Genomic DNA, 18367 nt, shown 5'->3' on the forward strand with positions numbered 1-18367 from the left:
TGACAAAATCAAGCAAAGCAACGTTATTGTTTCCTACAATGAGTATGTACCCACAGACACAACAGATGATCTACACTGCTGCTGCAACCACAGAACACAAAATACAAGGAACCCAAACTTATTCTGGAAAAACGCACTGATTGCATATATAATATTAAACCTTAGCGTCCTCAAAACATTTCAGATAGTTAAGTTTAACATTGTAGTCCGTTGTGGTTGATATTTACGTCCGCCAAAATCTTTTTCCTACAAGGTTAAACTCCGGGCAAAGAGTATCCATGGCATATTAGGCCTGATTTGTCATACTGGATCACGGTGTGCGGTAGGTCGTTTTTAAACTCGAGCTTGACCATGACATGATCGATTCTTCTATCGAAAAAACAAAACTTGATGGAGAGGAATTAGGTCTCAGGACAAAGTCTGTTAGTCAGACTGCGGGAAAAACTCTTAAAGCAATGGCAACCACTAAGAGGCTCTTATGAAAAGAAAACACATACAAGCAACAAGGTTTTAGTTTGATCGATTTTTCAATTCACAGTAGGCTAAATTTTACTCTAAAAAAAAACTTCCCTCTGTTTGAAGCTTTTTTTTTTTTTTTTTTTTCTCCCAGTTTTAGTTGACCTTGAGGATTTTAAATGAAATCCAGAGTCATCGATTCCTGTGCCGCGTTCATGTACTGTTGTAATAGAGGAAATATTTATCACAATCAGCTCGCAAAAGCCTCAGAGCACGTGCTGGATCAGATTGAAAAACTGTAAAATCTATGCATTTTTTTCATTACTTTTTGTTAAGTGTGACTTTTATTTGTGACACCTGGATATAAGTAATGCAAAACAACAACATACATCTGGTACACTGTTAATATTTGTTATTATCTTTAAGAGCAGAAATGATTTAAGGTACATATCTGCATATATAGAGAAGTGTACAGGCCTGACATTGTACATGTACAATACATGTACAGCTACAGAGAAGTTCTCAGAGGTGTTTTCCAGAACACTTGACCAGATTAAGGGTAATCTGAACTCTATAGAATGAGTCACAAACAAAATACTCAGGGTGGAGAATTTACATTTACCAAACTAAGGTGCAGGATATCTAGTGGGAACTTTAAAACCCAGAAAATAAATACATTGAAATCAAAGGAACTGCCCGTGTCGTTACATTATTCATGTAATTTAAGGGTGCATTTTTACGTTTGTCTGTCATGTTCCAACCAGCATCTAGCGGCCATTAGAGGAAGTGCAGCTGTAAGGTACTTCCGCCTTAGCTGCTCAGCTTCTTCTTGAGTGTTGACATTTCAACCCACTGTGATAGCGGCGAATCCGAGGAGCCTTAAAGGCATCATAAACGTTTTCTTCCTGGTCTACTACACCGGCACAAGACGCCTCATGACCAGGATCATTTGCGCACAGTTGTCAGCGTTGAAACGCGGTTCCAGTTTAGGTAAGAGGGGCTGTGCAGCCGAGGGGGGCTTCCGCGCGTGTAACAGCTTCGCGTGAGCAAAGAAAGAATGACAGCATGTCGCAGCACATTCAGATGTTCGCATTTTGCTTTATCACAGTGGCACTGTCGCTCGTCGCGACGTGGGTCTGTTTGAGTGACAAAGGTAAAGTGATATTTTATTTCAATGCATTGGTGTGCTTTTAGCTGAGCTGTACGCCTTTATGGACGCTAAAGCTCGGTAGAGCTTTACCACGTTGGTCGAGGAGTTGACAGGTTTAAGCTCTGCTCGCGGGGTCTCTAGGACCCCGCAGACACCTAGCATGGGCGGAGGAGCAGGCGGAGAAAGGTGAAGGTACCCTCGGAGGACCGATCAGAGGTCAGTTTCGAAATTTCCACGATGAAATATAAGGCTGCGAAGAGGAGTCGAGACGCCGATCCTCAGTCAGTTTATTTCAAAGTACTACGCTACGCAATTCGCTAACGACGAAAAGGATAAACATAGACGGCTAGGCTTCAGCTAGCATACAAAGAGTTGACCTGTACAAGCTTTTGTAATGGTTCCCATGTTGAAAACTATAATTAATACCCCCACAAGTCCTTCTAAGCTACCTTAATGGACGTTGTCGTTGTTGACGCTGTTCGGGATCGCGGCGCCCCGCGGCTTTGATGCAGCGAGGAGCAAAGATCCAGACCAGACGTCCATCATAATCCGCAGTGTCAACATCTCCATTCAGCCCCTGGTGGTGGAGGTTACTCCGTTAAACCAGCCTGTTTGGACCCGCTATGCAAGCGAACACAACGCGGGGCTTCCTGTGGTCGGACGTAGAGACGAGGACCTTGTTGAACATCTGGGGCGAGCAGGACATCCAGGCGGCGCTGGATGGAAACTTCCGAAACAGCTTCGTGTACCGCGACGTTTCCCGGAGGCTGGGGGCGATGGGGTTTGAGAGGACGCCGGAACAATGTAGGGTGCGGATCAAAAGCCTCAAGAGACAGTACTTGTTAGCGAAGGAAGGTAATCTCCGGAACAACGGGCAGTATCACAAGATTTGTAAGTTTTACGACACCATGGAGAGGATTTTGAGCAACCGGCCTGCTCTTGACCCTCAGGAGTTTACAGACGGTGGGGCGGGAGGAGAGGAGGCCGTGGATGGCCTGGAGGAGGATGGAGAGGATGCTCAGGACGTATACTCTGAGAGCACAGGGGAGTGTCCTTATCCTGCAGAGACTGAAGTGAAGTTGGAATACCCAACTGTTCCCATCCCCATTCCAGTTAAAGTGACAGTGGGTAATAACAGTAAGTGCTCCCTTTATGACCCCATGAATTGCCTCCTCTGTGTTAGATGAATGCAGCGTGTTGTTTTTTTTTATCATTTCCAATACCACAATTATTTGATTGTATGTGCTCAAAGCCACATCACATAACGTCTCACCCCTCTCCACTTCAGGCACTTCAATAAGACCACATAACAGCAGCCAGCCGGCCAGTAACTTGTCAGCCAGAACACCTAAACGGCCGAGGAAGCGGCGTGCCAACTTCCCCATGGAGAAACTAATGGAGCAGTTCCTGGAGCAGAGCGCCCAGGCCGAGGACAACTTCTACCGCATGGAGGAGCAGCGCCTGCAGGCAGAAGACCGCCGCAGAGAGGCCGAGCACGCCAGAGAGCTGCACATGCTTCAGATGCTCGGCCAGATGTTCTCCAGCATCTCGTCAGCCACAGCTGGCTCGGCGGCCACTCCCTCCAAAACAGCTCCCCCTGCCCGCGCTCCTGTGTTCTCCGGCGCCTCCCCGTCATGCACACGTGGCCAGTCCAGCCACCTCAGACGCCCTTCACCCCAGACAGACTGTTTCACCCAACAGAGTCAACTGTTGATCCCAGAACCTCAGGAATTAGGTATTAGTTCCGGTGTCATGTGTGCAGCCTCGAGGTGGAATGTGTGAAGAGAGAACTAACAGGCGCCTCAGCTGTAAAGTGAAGGCTCACTGACTCCAGTGTCCACTCCATTACACTGGTTTGTTTAGTTAGGTGGTTTGTTAATGCGTCTTCATCCACAATATGTTATTTTTTTATGTGTTTTCTGGTAAACTTTTGCCATCTAGTGTCTGTGGAAGGTAAAAAACGTAGACTAGGTGCTGCCTCAGGCCAAACAAGCACTCCACACTCAAACTCTTTGTTTATTTCCCCAGTATTTGAACGCTACTACAGTTTGGGGTCTGCATCACACAGAGGCATGGATGACGATATCCTCCCACTGATAAAGACCATAGTCCCTCCGCTGACATCCAAAAAGCACAAGGGACAAGATGGACGTATTGGGATCATTGGTGGATGCCAAGAGTATGTCACACAAAGACATCTATTAGTAAATGAGTTTAATTGGTTGTACTCTGCAACAATGGCCCTAATTCTTTCCTGTCCACCCTCTGAAGGTATACAGGAGCTCCGTACTTTGCTGCCATCTCAGCATTGAAAGTGGTAAGCAGTAATTCTGACCACACTCCTGACAGATTTATCATTTCCTGTCTGAAATGATTCTTTTTTTTTTTTTTTTTTTAACTTAAAGTCCAGTTCTGGATGCAGTGACAGTGTCTTTTTCTTGTCTCCAGGGGGCTGACCTGTCCCATGTGTTCTGCACCAAAGATGCTGCAACTGTGATCAAATCATACAGCCCTGAGCTCATAGTTCATCCTGTTCTGTAAGTACAGATCCTCTAAGGTCGGTTACTATCAAAACATCAGGGACACTGTTCTTTCATTGCTGGCAACAATCTGATCATTTATCAGGGAATACAGTGTATTTCTGTCATGCTCTCTTTGTGGGTTCTGAGGTCAGAATCAGCAAAGTGTCTTCAGTGAAAAATCAATATGATTGTGGAGTCCTCGGCCAGTGCGCTTACTGCACTTGAAACTGACAAAGAAGCCAAGATGGAGGTGCTTAAGCACACTGTTCATCCATTACGCTACCAGAAAGCATCGTGATGATCAGCACCCCTCTGTTGCAGAATCACAGTAATTATGAAGAACTGCCAAACGATAAAAAAAAAAAAAAAAAAAAAGCTGTCGCTAGCTTCATAGCTAAGTAAGTTCATAGTAACTTTTTCCACTTTGGATTTTTGCCATCGCCCACAACCACAATTACAGGTCAGTGTCTCCAGATGTGACAGAGTATTTTTTTTCACTGCAGTCATTTTGGCTTCTCATAGCAAGAGAAACAACTAATACAAACTGCTTTCCATTTGGGTCAACTAGTTCCAGGGTCCAGGTTTTATTGAGCCATTGTTGACCGGCAGTAGCAGGAAAAGCACAGAGGAAACAAATTTGGTTAACAATGGCTCAGCTCTGAACTGTGCCAGTGAGCCAGTGTGCTCAATACCACAACTCTGCAACAGTGTAGTGAAAATGCACCGTGCGTGTGTGTGCAGCGTTCCAGTGGTAAAATTGGTCCATAAGGCTTTTTATCCATGACAACCATAGTTCTTTATGTTTAAGGCATAAAAGAGTGAATAGCTCTTAGAAATAATAGCATAACCAGGGTGGGACCTGCTATAATCTGAACACATCTAACACTTGTGTGTCTTTGTTTGTGTGTGCGTGTATGAAGGGACAGTCCTAATGCAGTGGAAGAAATAGAAAAATGGCTCCCAAGACTGCACGGCCTTGTGGTGGGACCAGGTCTAGGGAGAGAAGACTTGTTACTGAAAACAGCGAAGGCATGTGGAATATACTCACTCTCCCTTCACTCAAAACAGTCTCTTAGGCCAGCTGCTTGTGCAGAGCCACAAAACTGAGCTCAAGCCGTATATTAACAGTTGTTGGATAGAATACAATGATGAATTTAAGCTTCACAGTGCTCCCTTGTGGCTCCCTGTGACTAATATCTGTGAAAATGTGATTTCATGAGCCAGAAAACATGGCTTGTAGACTTGAGAGAATTTCAATGAAATGAAAGATCTCTTAGTGGTGATTCCAGTTTTCTCTGAAGGCAGCACATGTGCACTGCTGCTTATGTGACTCATTAATCCATCGGTGCCTTGTGGGTAAACACGTGTATTCACCTAAAAGTAGAATAACTTTTAGGCAAGTGGGGTAGTTTTACTGCGCAACCTTGTTAGACTGATGAAACGGTTATATGTGTACATAAAGATTCAGTTTAGTGCAGCCTAAAGAGAGCATTACAGTGTGCTTACAACTGAACATTTTCTCTAAATAACACTTTTTCCTCTGTTTTAGGAGGTGATAGAGAAGTCTAAAGCAAGAGATATCCCTATTGTCATTGATGCAGTAAGTCTCAAGTTCCAGCTGTTGAACAGATGGGATTTTATTGGCAAAGCTGTGCACAATCACTGAGAGTGTGTGTGTTTGTGTGTGTGCGTGCGCGTGCATGTGTGCACGTGTTGTTTGTTTCAACAGGACGGATTATGGCTAGTTACACAGCAACCATCTGTAATTCAAGGGTACCAGAAGGGCATCCTTACACCCAACTTCATGGAGTTCACCCGACTGTATGAGTCACTGGTGGGTCTCTCTGCAGGGTCGAGTCAGTCACAAATTGATGTCATAGAACTTGTTATTATGCTTGTTAATGTGTTCGTTCTGTCTGTGTGCTGCTGTCTCAGCACCATGAGCCCATGGACGGCAGCGATCATCAGCGCAATGTCATGCAGCTCAGCGTAGCCATGGGCAACCTCACTGTGGTGCTAAAAGGAGAACAGGATCTCATTACAGATGGCAGCAAGGGTTAGTGTCAAGCCCAAAAACAATGTTTAGGAGACGTCTCCTGTCCACCTTTGACCTCGTCTGTTCGTGTACATCAGTGCTCGGATATGAACTGAGGAACTGAGGAGCTCTTCTGTGACAGTGATCTCATGTTGTGTTTTCTTGTTTTCAGTGATCTCATGCAGCATTGAGGGCAGTGGGAGAAGGTGTGGTGGACAGGGTGACCTTCTGTCTGGGTCTATGGGCGTTTTGGCGCACTGGGCCCATGCTGCCTCTGCAGCTGGAGTGTTGAGAAGGTGAAGACATGATTGGCTGTTAGTGTGTAGCATCTTTAAAGGACCATACCAGTGCTTTGTTAAGTTTAAGCAACAAATGTAGACATGTTATGTGAACAATAGTTTTTAGAGTCTCTCTCATGAGGACTTGCTGCTTTTCTTGTCTAATATGGCAGTAAACTAAATATCTTTAGATTTTGGACTGATGGTCCAAAAACAATACATTTGAAGATGTCACCTTGGGCTCTGGGAAACTGGTGGCGTTTTTAATCATTTTCTGGCATTTTATAAATAAAATTATTGGAGAAAATCACTGACAGATTAATTGATAATGTAAAGAATCTTAAACTGAAGTGTCATGTTGTACAAGAATAAAGACACATTTCCTAATCTGCGTTTTTGTCCCCCTCCAGTGTGAACCCGTCCATGGTCGCAGCATTCGGGGCCTGTTCTCTTACAAGACAGTGTAACAGTCAAGCGTTCCAGCGACATGGCAGGTCCACCACCACATCGGACATGATCCCGGAGATTGGGTCAGCTTTCAAAAAGCTGTTTGAAAGCTGAAAAATGTCAGCTGAAATAAAAGCTGTTGTTTTAAAAGCTCTTCATGCATACTCAAATTGACATCCTTAAAAATCTGTTCATGCAGCCTAAAACTGGGCTAGTAAATTTTCTCAAGCTTAGAGAGGTCTGGACTGTCCTTACAAAGACAACACTCAGAGTCTGGTGCACTGACTTGTTCTTTGGGGTGTATTAAATGAACCACATAAGAAAACAAACCAACATGTCTTCCATCTATCAAGTAGTTTTATGAAAGCATTCATGTTAAAAGCAGCTCAGTATTTCAGAGCCACCAAAGAGACTGAGCTGGCACGACAAATGGGCCACAGTAAACCAGAAAACTGTTCGAATTTTAAATAAATATTTTTTTGTGTGACTTGTCCTTGAAAGCAGACTCCATCATGGCAACGTACCTTTGTTGCCACCGGGTGGCAGTATTGACCTGGAACATGGACGCATACCACAGCCTGTCTTTTACTTCATGAGTGGAGAGAAACTCTGCCAGAGCAATGGAAATTGTGTTCATAGTGGATCACAGATTGGTTATATAAACCATAAAAAAATAGAGTGGGAAATCAAATATCAAACCCATTGAGAAGGGGTTTTTTTATTCGATTAGCTAATTTATTCAACCTATATCTGATAGCTGAAGCGTCGTCGTGGAGCCGTACATGCGCACAGCTGAAAGATTTGTTCAGGAAGTGCAGCTAACAGCTAACGTTAGCCGCTCTTGGGCTAGCAGTAGGATCGACTGTTAACAGCAGCCCAGTCAACGCACGACCTAGCGTTAGCCAGTGGAGCAAAAGCAAACATTTGCCACAGAAAAGCTACCAACATCTACTCGGTAAGTTCTTGTGCAAGCCACCGGGCTACCACCTAGATGAGTTTAGTGAAGTTTTGTATAAGTGCCTGTTTTTGCATTGATTAATGTGACGCGCTCAGTAACATTATGCGTGATAAGCTAACAAGCTAATTCGGCTAACAGTTACATTGGAGTAAACATGATAAAAAAAATTAGCGTAAAGTGTCAAAATGATTGATTGTAATGTTTGCAAAGCTTGGATCCCAGGCGATGTGTATGTTTACCGTTATCTTATTGATTTAAATGTTCTGTGATTGTTTACGTTGTGGGTGGATGAAGTCGCTGTTAGACGTTTCTCTTAGCGTTGGTTAACGTTGATCTCGGTTTGTCATATTGGGACATCGTTTGCTTAGACCTTCACTGTCGTTGACCAGCGATTTAAAGTGTAAGCCACCGGTTAAGTCGTGTTTGATTGTGTGTATATCTTTTAGTAGCAGTTAAATCTCAAACTTACGAGGAGGGGAAAGTTGGTTAACGTTACTTGACGTTAACGTAAACCGCCAGCAGGGTACGTTAGCTGTAGCTGGTGTTAGCTAACGATAGCAACACGGCTAACAGTAAACACTGAAACTCAAATATTCAGGCTCGGCAGTGAACTTGTTAGGGACGCTTTCACATTAATATGTCGTTTTATCACACGTCCACACCCCTCGCAAGGTTCCCAAGTGTTAAGGCTGGTTCACCCGACAATCTCGACAGCCAACATTCATGTTTCTGTTCATCTTTGTCGTCTTCTCCAACCTTGCATGACACACTCAGGCTCACTCAGTCACAGATTCAAGTATGTTCTGACCTGTCTGAAGTCAGCAGACAGAGTTATTTTAATTCAGCCCCAAACCAGTTCGCTCTCTGCTGGCAGATTCGTAGTACACGTAGGAGTTTTCAGGATGGCTGACTCCAGAGTAGTTGCCCCCTCCCCCTTTCATAGTTTGACCATGACAGTCTATTTTTCCTGACTGGTTTCACATACGTTATACTGGAAAACAAGAGAGCATGATGAATGATCCCGTTTTGAATAGTTGAGTATTAAATGCTACAGGAGCAGTAACTTGTGGCCTTTCAGAAAGAGTAATAATGAATAATGCTTTGTTGTTAACAGGTGCAGGGGCCGGTGTGTCCTGAGGTGAAGACGGATACACAATGTTGAACTCGACTAATGGAGACCCAAGCCACGTTGTTGTGAATTATGTTGAGGAGTATTTGGACCTGGTGGAATCACTACCTTTTGATTTGCAGAGGAGTGTGTCCCTGATGAAGGAAATTGATGCCAAGTATCAAGGTAAAAAAAAAAAAGTGCAGACATTGATGCACAAGAGAAATGTATACGACACAGTTACTTCAGGTGCTTCCTTGGAAGTACTGTCGAGCTTGGTGCTTGGCATAGGGGAAAATGCGTGCAGTGTTTATTCTGCACACTATCCACATTTTGCAGAGGAATTCTAGAGTAGCTTGTTTTTCTTCCTGTGTGAATATGTATTACAGGTGAGCATGCAATTAAGCAAATATAGTGTGTAAACTGACATTTGTGCCTGAATGTTTCATCAACAGCAGCTTCCAAAGTCCAAACAACTGCACTCCTGTAGAATTTAAATTACTTCCTGTCTTTTCTTACTAATCCAGGTAAATTATCAGGTACCTCCCGAGTGTACAAACTGAACACTCCACAAATGACATAGTACGTTGCAGACATGTAGCTATAATGTGCAATTACACACTACGCGTCTGAATCCCCCAGCTTTTAGCTTCTCTCCCTTGAGCCTAATAGCTACTGCTTTGCTCTCTGTGCTGTCTTGTCACCATCCCCCAAAGTAGTCCGCCTCACCTCCTGTGTTAAACACGTGGCACGCTTGATCAACACACAGGATGTTTGTTGGCAGGAGACTAAACTAACAGACTGGACTCTAGATACACTCGTTATTCATTAAAGCTTCAAAAAACACACTTCACACCACATAACGGACTGTCAAAAAAATCATCTATTGTGACAAGTTGTTTTCTTTTTTGCATACTTTAGAGAATATGTCAAATTTCAGTATTCTTCCTCCTGCCTGAATTTCTTTTTCCTCCATTTCTTCTTTGGCAGATGTTCTGAAGGAGCTTGATGATGCTTATGAACGCTATCGCCGGGAGTCTGACTCACTTCAGAGGAGAAAGCTTCAGTTATCCATTCAGAGGGCACTGATTCGCAGTCAAGAGCTCGGCGATGAGAAGATCCAGATTGCTGGTCAAATGGTACGTAAAGAACACCCTGCAGCTGCTCTGGTGGAGCCGTTCATTGGCAAACCTCCAGGTGTGAGTGTGTTTGTGTAACTGTGTGAGCATAGAGAAGTGCTTTCCTGGAACATTTGTGCACAGAAAACCTTCCCAGAGTAAATAAGAAGGGGGAAAAAAAGGTTTTATAAGCCTGCTGAAAGGTCTTTTTGTATTGGAGTTTATTAGCGTTTCCATTTTGCACACATTTGAATTTCACTAAAATCGGTACCAGGAAAACATCTTTGCAGCACTACAGCAGCACAACATACTGAATCTTCTTATTATAGTTACACACCAGAGGGTAACCAGAAACACAACACCACATTCAACCTTCCCCTTTGACATGTGCTCGATCTGTCAAAGCTGAAAGAAGATGCATCTCTTACATCACGGACTGGATGTTTCCTGAAGATGTACCTTCATTTTTAATTGTTAATTTTAGTTAATGTTGCTGTTATATTAAGCAAATGAAGAATGATGTGCATAAAGAAACAAAATATTTCTTATTCAAGTTTGTTTCCTGCAGAGATTAATGTCTTTTCACAACATTCATCAGTACATATTTTTCCAAGGAAGGCCAGCTTACCACTGTTCAGACTAAATAAATTGTAGACTTAATTGCAGTTTTAACTTCTCAAATAGTCATCCACACGTACTCCAAACCGCAGCAGACAGAGCTTTACACTAAAATATCAGCTTTTTTTTCTTCTTCTTTCAGGTGGAGTTGGTTGAGAACAGAACGCGGCAAATAGACTGGCACTCTGAACTTCTCCTTTCCTCTCAAGAAGTCCCAGAGAGCCACGTTCCCACGACAACATCCATGACAACCACTGCAGCATCCATGATGTCATCGTCATCATCAGCCATCATCACTCCAGGCAAAACTGGCCAACACGACAAGAAGCGCGATGAGGTGACCCCAGGCTCAGGCGGCGGAGACAAGTCTGGAGGGAAACGCTCAAGACGTCAGAAAAATGGAGAAAATCGGGAAAGTTACGGAGCCCTGGACCACTCTGAGGAAGTGGGCCTGGGAGCGTCGCGGGAAAAGAGAGCCAAAACATCTTCAAAGAAGAAGAAACGATCAAAGGGAAAGTCCGAGAGAGAGGTGTCACCCCCGGACCTGCCCATCGATCCAGATGAGCCAACGTACTGCCTGTGTGAGCAGGTGTCCTACGGCGAGATGATTGGCTGCGATAACGATGAATGTCCCATCGAGTGGTTTCATTTCTCCTGTGTGGGTCTCCATCATAAGCCCAAAGGCAAGTGGTACTGCCCCAAGTGTAGGGGTGAAAATGAGAAGACCATGGACAAGGCCTTAGAGAGGGCCAAGAAGGAAAGAGCGTACAACAGGTAGCTCGCCATGTGTGGCCCAATGAACACTGTTACATGAAAATATAATTTTATGTCTCGTCTTTGTTGCCATTTCCTGTCAACACTGTTTGGAAAAAAAAGGTAAGATAAGAGGGCTCTTGTAAATAGTTATTTTTGTAACAGCTGCATAGCTGAGTAACGAGATTGTTCCCTCCTGGTTGGAATCGGTTGTAAAGAGTGGACTTCATGTAACCAGCTGCCCTGCACTTACATCCCTTTTGTTTTCATCATGCATGCAACATCACCCACTCCATCACATATGCTCAATGAACAAATAAAATGTTTGTAAACAAAGAAGAATTTTATTATGATCATTAAGGGATAAAGGTCAAGGTCATCTTGTTCCAATAGTTTACTCTATAGTGAGCAGCAAGTTGAGATTTTGGAACATTGTGACGCATCATTTCGTGTCATTGCTTGCTGGTGAACGTAGTGGAGCATCTACCAGCTGTGGAGCCTGATGTTTAGGAGCTGGTGTGACTTCACTTATCAAGTGGTAATGAGTCCAAATGAAGAATAACGTGGCTCCCTAACTGCTGGATGTAATGATGCAAGTAAGAAAAAGTTCCCCATAACAATTTAAAAGGTGACAACCTGTCTCTGCTGCCCCTCAAATGGTAAAAAAAATAAATAAATAAATAAAAACATTTAGCGCAGGTTTAAAAGTTAAAGCTTTATTCATGCATCTCTAGCACAGACCAGTGGCCATTGAAAGGCTTCTTGGTCGCTGTGATTATTCCTCGTCAATACTGAAGAGATGCTGAACTTTGAGACAGCATTTTAACACAGAATGAGGACTGAGGATTTCATCCATCACTTCACAGTGAAATTGCTTCAAGGAGGGATGTTTGTGATCAATGGAGTCAAAAACAGACGTTTCTGGCCTGTTTCAAAGTGAAGACACCAGCAGCAGATCTTTGTCCTTACAGAATCTCAGCGTGTATGATGACTTAAGCTTTAACATGAGTTCATTTAGTCTCATGTCGACACAGCCGGGCTTTAACTCCCATGTTAATGGATAATCACCGTATTATATAGAAAACCTTGGTTTACCTCACGTGCAGTGCCTCAGATTGATGTTTTGAGTCTAGTCTTCTTGACATAAATTCACAAAAACTGAGACAGCATAAGTATTAACTTCTGACAAAGTGAGAAAAGCAAGTTTTAGGTCAAATAGTATTTGTGGTTACAATAAATAATTTCCCACGTAAGGATGAATTTGCCTTTTTTTTTTTATTTACAAGTGCTGAAAAAATGACATGGGGGACAACCAGTGCAAAATCTGTACATAAATTCAGTTGCAGGTTTCTTATATACATGATTACTGAACAGGAACGTGAATACACTCTTTCTGTCATGCATGTAACAGAGTTCACAACACAGCAAAAGACTTGGTGTAAAGACGTCTGATTTAGTTGTAGTCCATGATACTCAGGGCTGCTCATTCTCTCAAGGAAAGGGAGGGAGATCACACTGGAGCCCAGACAAACTGACAAAAGATGAGGGACACAACAGAAGAGGACCCATGACTTAATACAACCCCCCGAGACATTTAACGTAATTAGTCACTGTGAGTTATTACAGCAAGTTAGAACACACCAGAATTTGGGGGAAATGGCCCATAAGTCCATACTGACAAAACATCAAGGCAAGATTCAGCAAATTTCCCCTGATGGACTGGAAAAGGGGGATAGAATAGATAAAAATATATCCCTCTTGGCGGGCAGAAAAAAAAAATCTATGAAGGGAAGTTGAAGGTAAAGTGCATAAAAGCTTAAAATCAAAAAAAATGGGGGGGCCCAGAAATTAAGAGGTACTCCACTAAAACTTGCAGCACACACAGCTTAACAATGGAGAGAGCAGCCATCAGTATTGTCAGGTCAACTGTCTCTCCAGCTTTGTTCTACGATGGCAGACACTCGCTTCTCGTACTCCCGCTTGTTCTCCTGGTACAGCTGAGCTGCCTGACTGTTGGCTGGACTGTTGGGGTTTGGTTCATCAAGCAAGGACTGAGGAGGAGGAGATCAATACTGAGGGTGAGAATGTTTCCGTGCAAAATTAACCAAATGGTTTCGACTCATCCATCTACTGTCTGGTTTCCAGCACATCCATTTAAACAGAGCCTCAGATACGTTTGTTAAAATCAAATATAATTAATCCATTCATGAAAATAATCAAGCAAATGAACCTGTATTGAAAATATTTGTTAGGTACAGTCCTACCACTTAGCATCACATTCTAAACCTCACTGTATTTGCAAACGCTGCATGAACACAGGTCTGCATATTTAACCGGCCGTTTTCCCTTTCCCAGAAGAATAGGCCCAATTTGTCCAAATTTGTACAGGTATTACTATTTCTGTCTGCGAACAGAAAAATGTATTACAATTCTGATACACAATGAATGATTTCAGTGTTTTATAGAATAAAAACACTAAATATGTGGTCACTTTTGGTTAAAAGTAAGACAGGGCAAGCCTACATTTATAACATTTTACGGTATTGTTAGCTATTGAAACCTCTCACCTGGATAGATGTAAGGATAGAGGACACATCGTAAGTGGGACTCCAGCGATTCTGTAGAATGTCCAAACATATACTGCCATCTGCATAGACTGTGGATACAAACACAGTTACACTCTGCCCACAGACACCAACAGTGTAACATGCCAGAAGAAAAGACAATATTCCTACCATTTGGATGAAACATCTTTGACACAAATCGTACTGTGGGGGGTTTGTTGGGGTATTCTTCTGTGAACTCTACAATGAGTTTAAATGTACCTGGGACAAAGACAAGACACACACACAAAAAGATTTACTAGCCATTAAACTGTGTTCGTGGGGAGGAATGTTTGAAGGCAGAAAAAGTGTGCTTGAACAAACTTCCTCTACCAACAAGAAAAGTTGTCTAACACAGGTTTATCGACCACAGGAAAAGTAATGAGGGATACTCTTCAACAAGTGGAAAGAAAACACAATTTGGTTTTATTACAGGAAGGCAGCTGTTGAGAAACATTTAGTAAAACTCTCCATTTCAACTTCTTTTCGATCCATGTTTTGTGTTCATTCTATATATTTTCTACGTGAAGTACTTAGAGCATGTGATTTATTTGTTCATGGTTTAAATTTGTATGTTATTTATTCTCTTCCTAAAAGCCTGTGGTGTTCTGTTTTGGTTTATTTTTTAACCTCCACAGCACCACAAAGCGGTGTTTTTTTTTTTTTTTTTGAGGGGCAGCTTTGGGTTGTGCCTGATAGATAATATCCACAGTAAGGTTTAACCTGTGGGAAGACGTTCTGAAATAGGCTTATTTCAGTTAATCAAGACCAGCGGTGAATCTGTGCCCATCTGGAAATTGGGAGACTCTGTTATGCTTGTTTGCTTCAGAGTGTTCACACATGGCAAAATACGTTTTTGCCTGTAGAGTTTCAAATTACTGCCTGCCATTGTATTAAAGGAATAAGAAAGTTTGGAGACCTTTGATGCTTCTGTTTCCATCCTTATTTTTTATCTTATTTGTATTATTACATTAATTTTCTATCCTTGTATTTATGTTTATTCTATGACTTTTTTTGTGTGAAGACGTGGAGCTATAGGTATAAGGTGCAATATAAATTAAGTTTATTATTGGTTCTATTATTAAAATACTTTCTAGATTTGCCACACTGACTGGATAACATAAGATATAACAATTTGCTTCATATTATTTAAGTTTCATGGTGAGTTTTTAATGATATTCTTAAATTAAGATTTTGGGTGGAGTATCACCTTAAGATAAATGGTGTGATAAAGTTACTAAGTTGTTTGTTTGTGTTAAGATGTTTTACATGCAATCCAGTGACAATATGCCTTACTACACAAAACAGGAAGTGACGAACACAGTGAGATACTTACCGTCCTCAAAGGGAGTTCCTTCAGGGCTGTAAGGTTAGCAAAAAAATGTATTTTGTTATTTATTTCACACTTAACAGACAAATTTACAAGATCTATAGATGGGAAAAATATGTGGCCATATAAATTATTGCTGTGCATCAGTAACTTACCCAAATATGACTGCATTCCACACCATGATGTTGTTTTCAGATGGGGCACCACTAACACCGGCTGGAGGGTCCTCTTGTAGCCTTTACGACAAAACAAACAAAACCAGAATGTTATGGCAGGACCTTTACATGATACTCTACTAACAGGAAGCTTGATTTATTCAGCCAAACTATAGAGTCAAGTGAATCTCATTGCAGAATGGCCTCTTTCCTCGCCAAAGTTAATATTTCAATATTTGGCTAGAGTTAGCGGAATCAATTGCCACATTAAAATTTTATCTAGGTTACGTTCCATTTACACACTTACCCCTGGTGATATTAAGCATTTTTACAAGGTGTAAATCAGCCTTCTACTTTGAACAAATATCTACATATCACAATAGCAACTAAGCAACTGTCTTTGTAAATCAATCACATCAGTGCCATGAATCATGTTAACATTGGGCACCATAAATTCTGAGTAACTATTATGCCGCATGGAGTTTTATCAGCTGGCATAAACATGCATTGACTACTAACTAGTTAGCAATCTAAGCAGGTTCACATTATGGCAGCTTAAAGTCCAATCTGAGTTTGAATTCAGGGGGACTATTGAAGAAAAACGAGGAATTTCAGTTTATAGGAGTAGTTAAGTAATTTCGGTATTTGTCATGTTTGTATGATTAATTTACCCCTAAAATCAACTTCTCATTAGTATTAAAGTAACAGAAACTAAGCCTCAGAGCACTGTATAGTTAGTGGTACAATATTTATCTTTTTATCCTTTTGACCCCAGCAAAATAGGAACCGAGGCCAGAATGAAAATGTTAATCTCTTAAAAATAGGGACACATATCTAATACTGTCTGTTCCACAGCCACTACTAGATAACAGAAGCTTGAGAAAGGTTTCAATGGTTTACTTTGCCTGGAAAACGCTCTCCATATTCCTGTAGGATCCAATCAGAACAACTAAAACAAAAGCTGATGCTTGATGCAATCAGAGGATATGGCCCTGCTGAAATTTACAGTGAGATGACAACATCTTTGAGGATCCTGTAAGGCTAATATAATTTTGGATATCGACGGATTTATTTACTCAGACTGGCACGAGGTGCAGCTTGCTATTAAGTTAAAAGCAATTTACTATAATAAAAGAACAACAACAATCCCTTTGCGGTGAAAAACTGTTCGTTATAGTTCATACTGACTTCAGCTCGAGGAACGAACTCATTGTGGCTTCCGCTATGGCTTAATGTTCTTTTCACGTTCAAACCGTTGTATTCGTCTGAGATTTCAGGAAAATACTCTGTGGTGTTTGATCTCGATTCATAAATACCTACCACCAACCAAACTTTGATTAAATAATTTAATTGTCTAAGACCGGATGGTTTCAACGGAGCTAACGTTAATGTTGGTTAGCAACGTACGCTGACACTACTGTCAAAGAGACAGGCTTAAATTGATAGAGCACTAACGCTAGACACGTTGTAACGTCAGTAAATGTGTTTTGCCCAAGGATAAAATGGCCAAGCGGTCATTTGCCACGGACATTTAAATGTTTGCTAGTTTAAAGAGTTGGCTAGCAGCCGCAAAGTGTGACAGCAACCCAAGCCGACTAACCTGTTAGCGTGTACCAGCTAGCACCGTTAGCTTATAGCTAAGGGCGAAGCGTTTTTCCGAAATTGACGTGTAAGCACTTTAAAAATGTTCCAGTTCGTAAAAACACGGAAACCTACACAGTATATGTTCATATTTTACTGTGGATATTGGCGAATCAATAAGTTTAACGCTATCAAAAAATACTAGCCATCTATGCTAGGCTATCGAAAAGCTAGGCTAATGTTAGCTGTTTTTGACAAATCATAGCGAACTTAACTGGCAAACATTATCGGTTTCGGCATCATTTCAGACCATCAACTCACCGTTTAAAATCTCTCATAAGTCTCCTTCTAGCTGGGGTTGACATGGTTTAACTTGTGGAACGCCTACTGACAATACTGATACGTGAATAGAAGCTTATTTTGTGAAAACGTTATATCGTATTTAATTGTTATTTGACACCTTAACAACACCTCCCTACAAGCTTGCCCGTCGCTCTCTCGATAATCCTGACTCTCTGGTTAGCCCAGCTAGGTTTACAGGACGATACCACATCACAGAAAGAGCAGGGGACAATTTTGAGTGGCAAGTTGAAGAGAAATGTCTGGCATGTCTGAAAAATGTTTACTGGCGCCCGGCGCCGTTAATAAAATGTGTACCACGAAAAACATTATGCTATATTACATGATACATGTATCTGCAATATTGTTTTATTCAATAGCAAGTTTTATCTTCCCCATTTCTCATTGAGATCATCGTGCGTCACGAGGCGTGGTCACAATGACGTGCTGTTTGTGTATCGTGGTTATGATGAAGGTCGCTCCTGGTGACAGATGACTGTTGGCACTAGGTTCAGGGGATAAGAGGAAGAGGACTACACACAATACAAATTAGAGTGGGTATGAAGAGAAATGGGAGGAAATAGAAACGAGAAGGTAGTAACAACCGCACTAAGAATAGCACCGGGACTGAACGGGTCTCTTCAGATTATAACGAAGCAGCCAACTGGACTTTGTGAACACTGAAGTACAGGAACCCGTAGAACAAATACTTGTTAACAGCAAGACATCCACCTCCAAAAGACAGGACATGGTGGAGGGAATAAAAAGATCAGGGCTAACAGGAGCATGATATAAGACCATACTGGAATGTGGTGGTCAGTTTTTAAGAGGACAGGATTGATTGGAAAACTGTGACAATCCAGACACTGTGGGAGATAACTCACTCCACAAGATGATGGTAATGCAACACCAAGGA

At 42.0% G+C, this 18367-nt stretch overlaps 3 protein-coding genes across 5 annotated transcripts; 2 read left to right on the top strand and 1 right to left on the bottom strand.

The window, feature by feature from the left end:
• Positions 1-1241: 1241 nt before the first annotated feature.
• Positions 1242-7385, top strand: naxd (NAD(P)HX dehydratase). 3 transcript variants are annotated; one of them, XM_076746448.1, is made up of 11 exons: positions 1295-2743; positions 2895-3341; positions 3635-3785; positions 3878-3923; positions 4055-4143; positions 5049-5157; positions 5678-5728; positions 5858-5962; positions 6064-6184; positions 6336-6459; positions 6852-7385. In XM_076746448.1, the coding sequence occupies exons 1-11, from the start codon at positions 2230-2232 to the stop codon at positions 7000-7002; spliced, it is 1908 nt and encodes a 635-aa protein (XP_076602563.1). In that variant the 5' UTR covers positions 1295-2229; the 3' UTR covers positions 7003-7385. The 3 variants fall into 3 exon arrangements, with proteins under 3 accessions (XP_076602565.1, XP_076602563.1, XP_076602564.1); XM_076746450.1 differs by lacking the exon at positions 2895-3341 and having other exon boundaries at positions 1242-1446; XM_076746449.1 differs by lacking the exon at positions 2895-3341 and having other exon boundaries at positions 1392-1609.
• A 47-nt stretch (positions 7386-7432) lies between these two features.
• On the top strand, positions 7433-12696 carry ing1 (inhibitor of growth family, member 1). Its single transcript, XM_076746451.1, has 4 exons — positions 7433-7843; positions 8961-9140; positions 9945-10093; positions 10833-12696. The coding sequence occupies exons 2-4, from the start codon at positions 9002-9004 to the stop codon at positions 11466-11468; spliced, it is 924 nt and encodes a 307-aa protein (XP_076602566.1). The 5' UTR covers positions 7433-7843; positions 8961-9001; the 3' UTR covers positions 11469-12696.
• Positions 12697-12699: 3 nt separating this feature from the next.
• Positions 12700-17648, bottom strand: ube2al (ubiquitin conjugating enzyme E2 A, like). The gene is made up of 6 exons (XM_076746452.1): positions 17434-17648; positions 15532-15612; positions 15383-15408; positions 14179-14268; positions 14011-14099; positions 12700-13494 (listed from the first exon to the last, which is right to left on the bottom strand). Exons 1-6 carry the CDS (start codon positions 17475-17477, stop codon positions 13366-13368), a joined length of 459 nt encoding a protein of 152 aa, XP_076602567.1. The 5' UTR covers positions 17478-17648; the 3' UTR covers positions 12700-13365.
• Positions 17649-18367: the final 719 nt, after the last annotated feature.

This window comes from Chaetodon auriga, chromosome 13 (assembly GCF_051107435.1).
Source record: "Chaetodon auriga isolate fChaAug3 chromosome 13, fChaAug3.hap1, whole genome shotgun sequence".
In the NCBI taxonomy this organism is placed as follows: domain Eukaryota; kingdom Metazoa; phylum Chordata; class Actinopteri; order Chaetodontiformes; family Chaetodontidae; genus Chaetodon; species Chaetodon auriga.

Excerpts from the sequence above, each read along its gene's own strand:
- naxd (XM_076746448.1), top strand. The coding sequence starts at position 2,230 with ATGCAAGCGAACACAACGCGGGGCTTCCTGTGGTCGGACGTAGAGACG. Across the intron at positions 2,744-2,894 it reads AGTGACAGTGGGTAATAACA|GCACTTCAATAAGACCACAT; the intron begins GTAAGTGCTCCC and ends TCTCCACTTCAG. Across the intron at positions 5,158-5,677 it reads TGTTACTGAAAACAGCGAAG|GAGGTGATAGAGAAGTCTAA; the intron begins GCATGTGGAATA and ends CCTCTGTTTTAG.
- ube2al (XM_076746452.1), bottom strand. The coding sequence starts at position 17,477 with ATGTCAACCCCAGCTAGAAGGAGACTTATGAGAGATTTTAAACG. Across the intron at positions 14,269-15,382 it reads AGGAACTCCCTTTGAGGACG|GTACATTTAAACTCATTGTA; the intron begins GTAAGTATCTCA and ends TCTTTGTCCCAG. Across the intron at positions 14,100-14,178 it reads AAAGATGTTTCATCCAAATG|TCTATGCAGATGGCAGTATA; the intron begins GTAGGAATATTG and ends TTGTATCCACAG.
- ing1 (XM_076746451.1), top strand. The coding sequence starts at position 9,002 with ATGTTGAACTCGACTAATGGAGACCCAAGCCACGTTGTTGTGAATTAT. Across the intron at positions 9,141-9,944 it reads AATTGATGCCAAGTATCAAG|ATGTTCTGAAGGAGCTTGAT; the intron begins GTAAAAAAAAAA and ends CTTCTTTGGCAG. Across the intron at positions 10,094-10,832 it reads TCCAGATTGCTGGTCAAATG|GTGGAGTTGGTTGAGAACAG; the intron begins GTACGTAAAGAA and ends TTCTTCTTTCAG.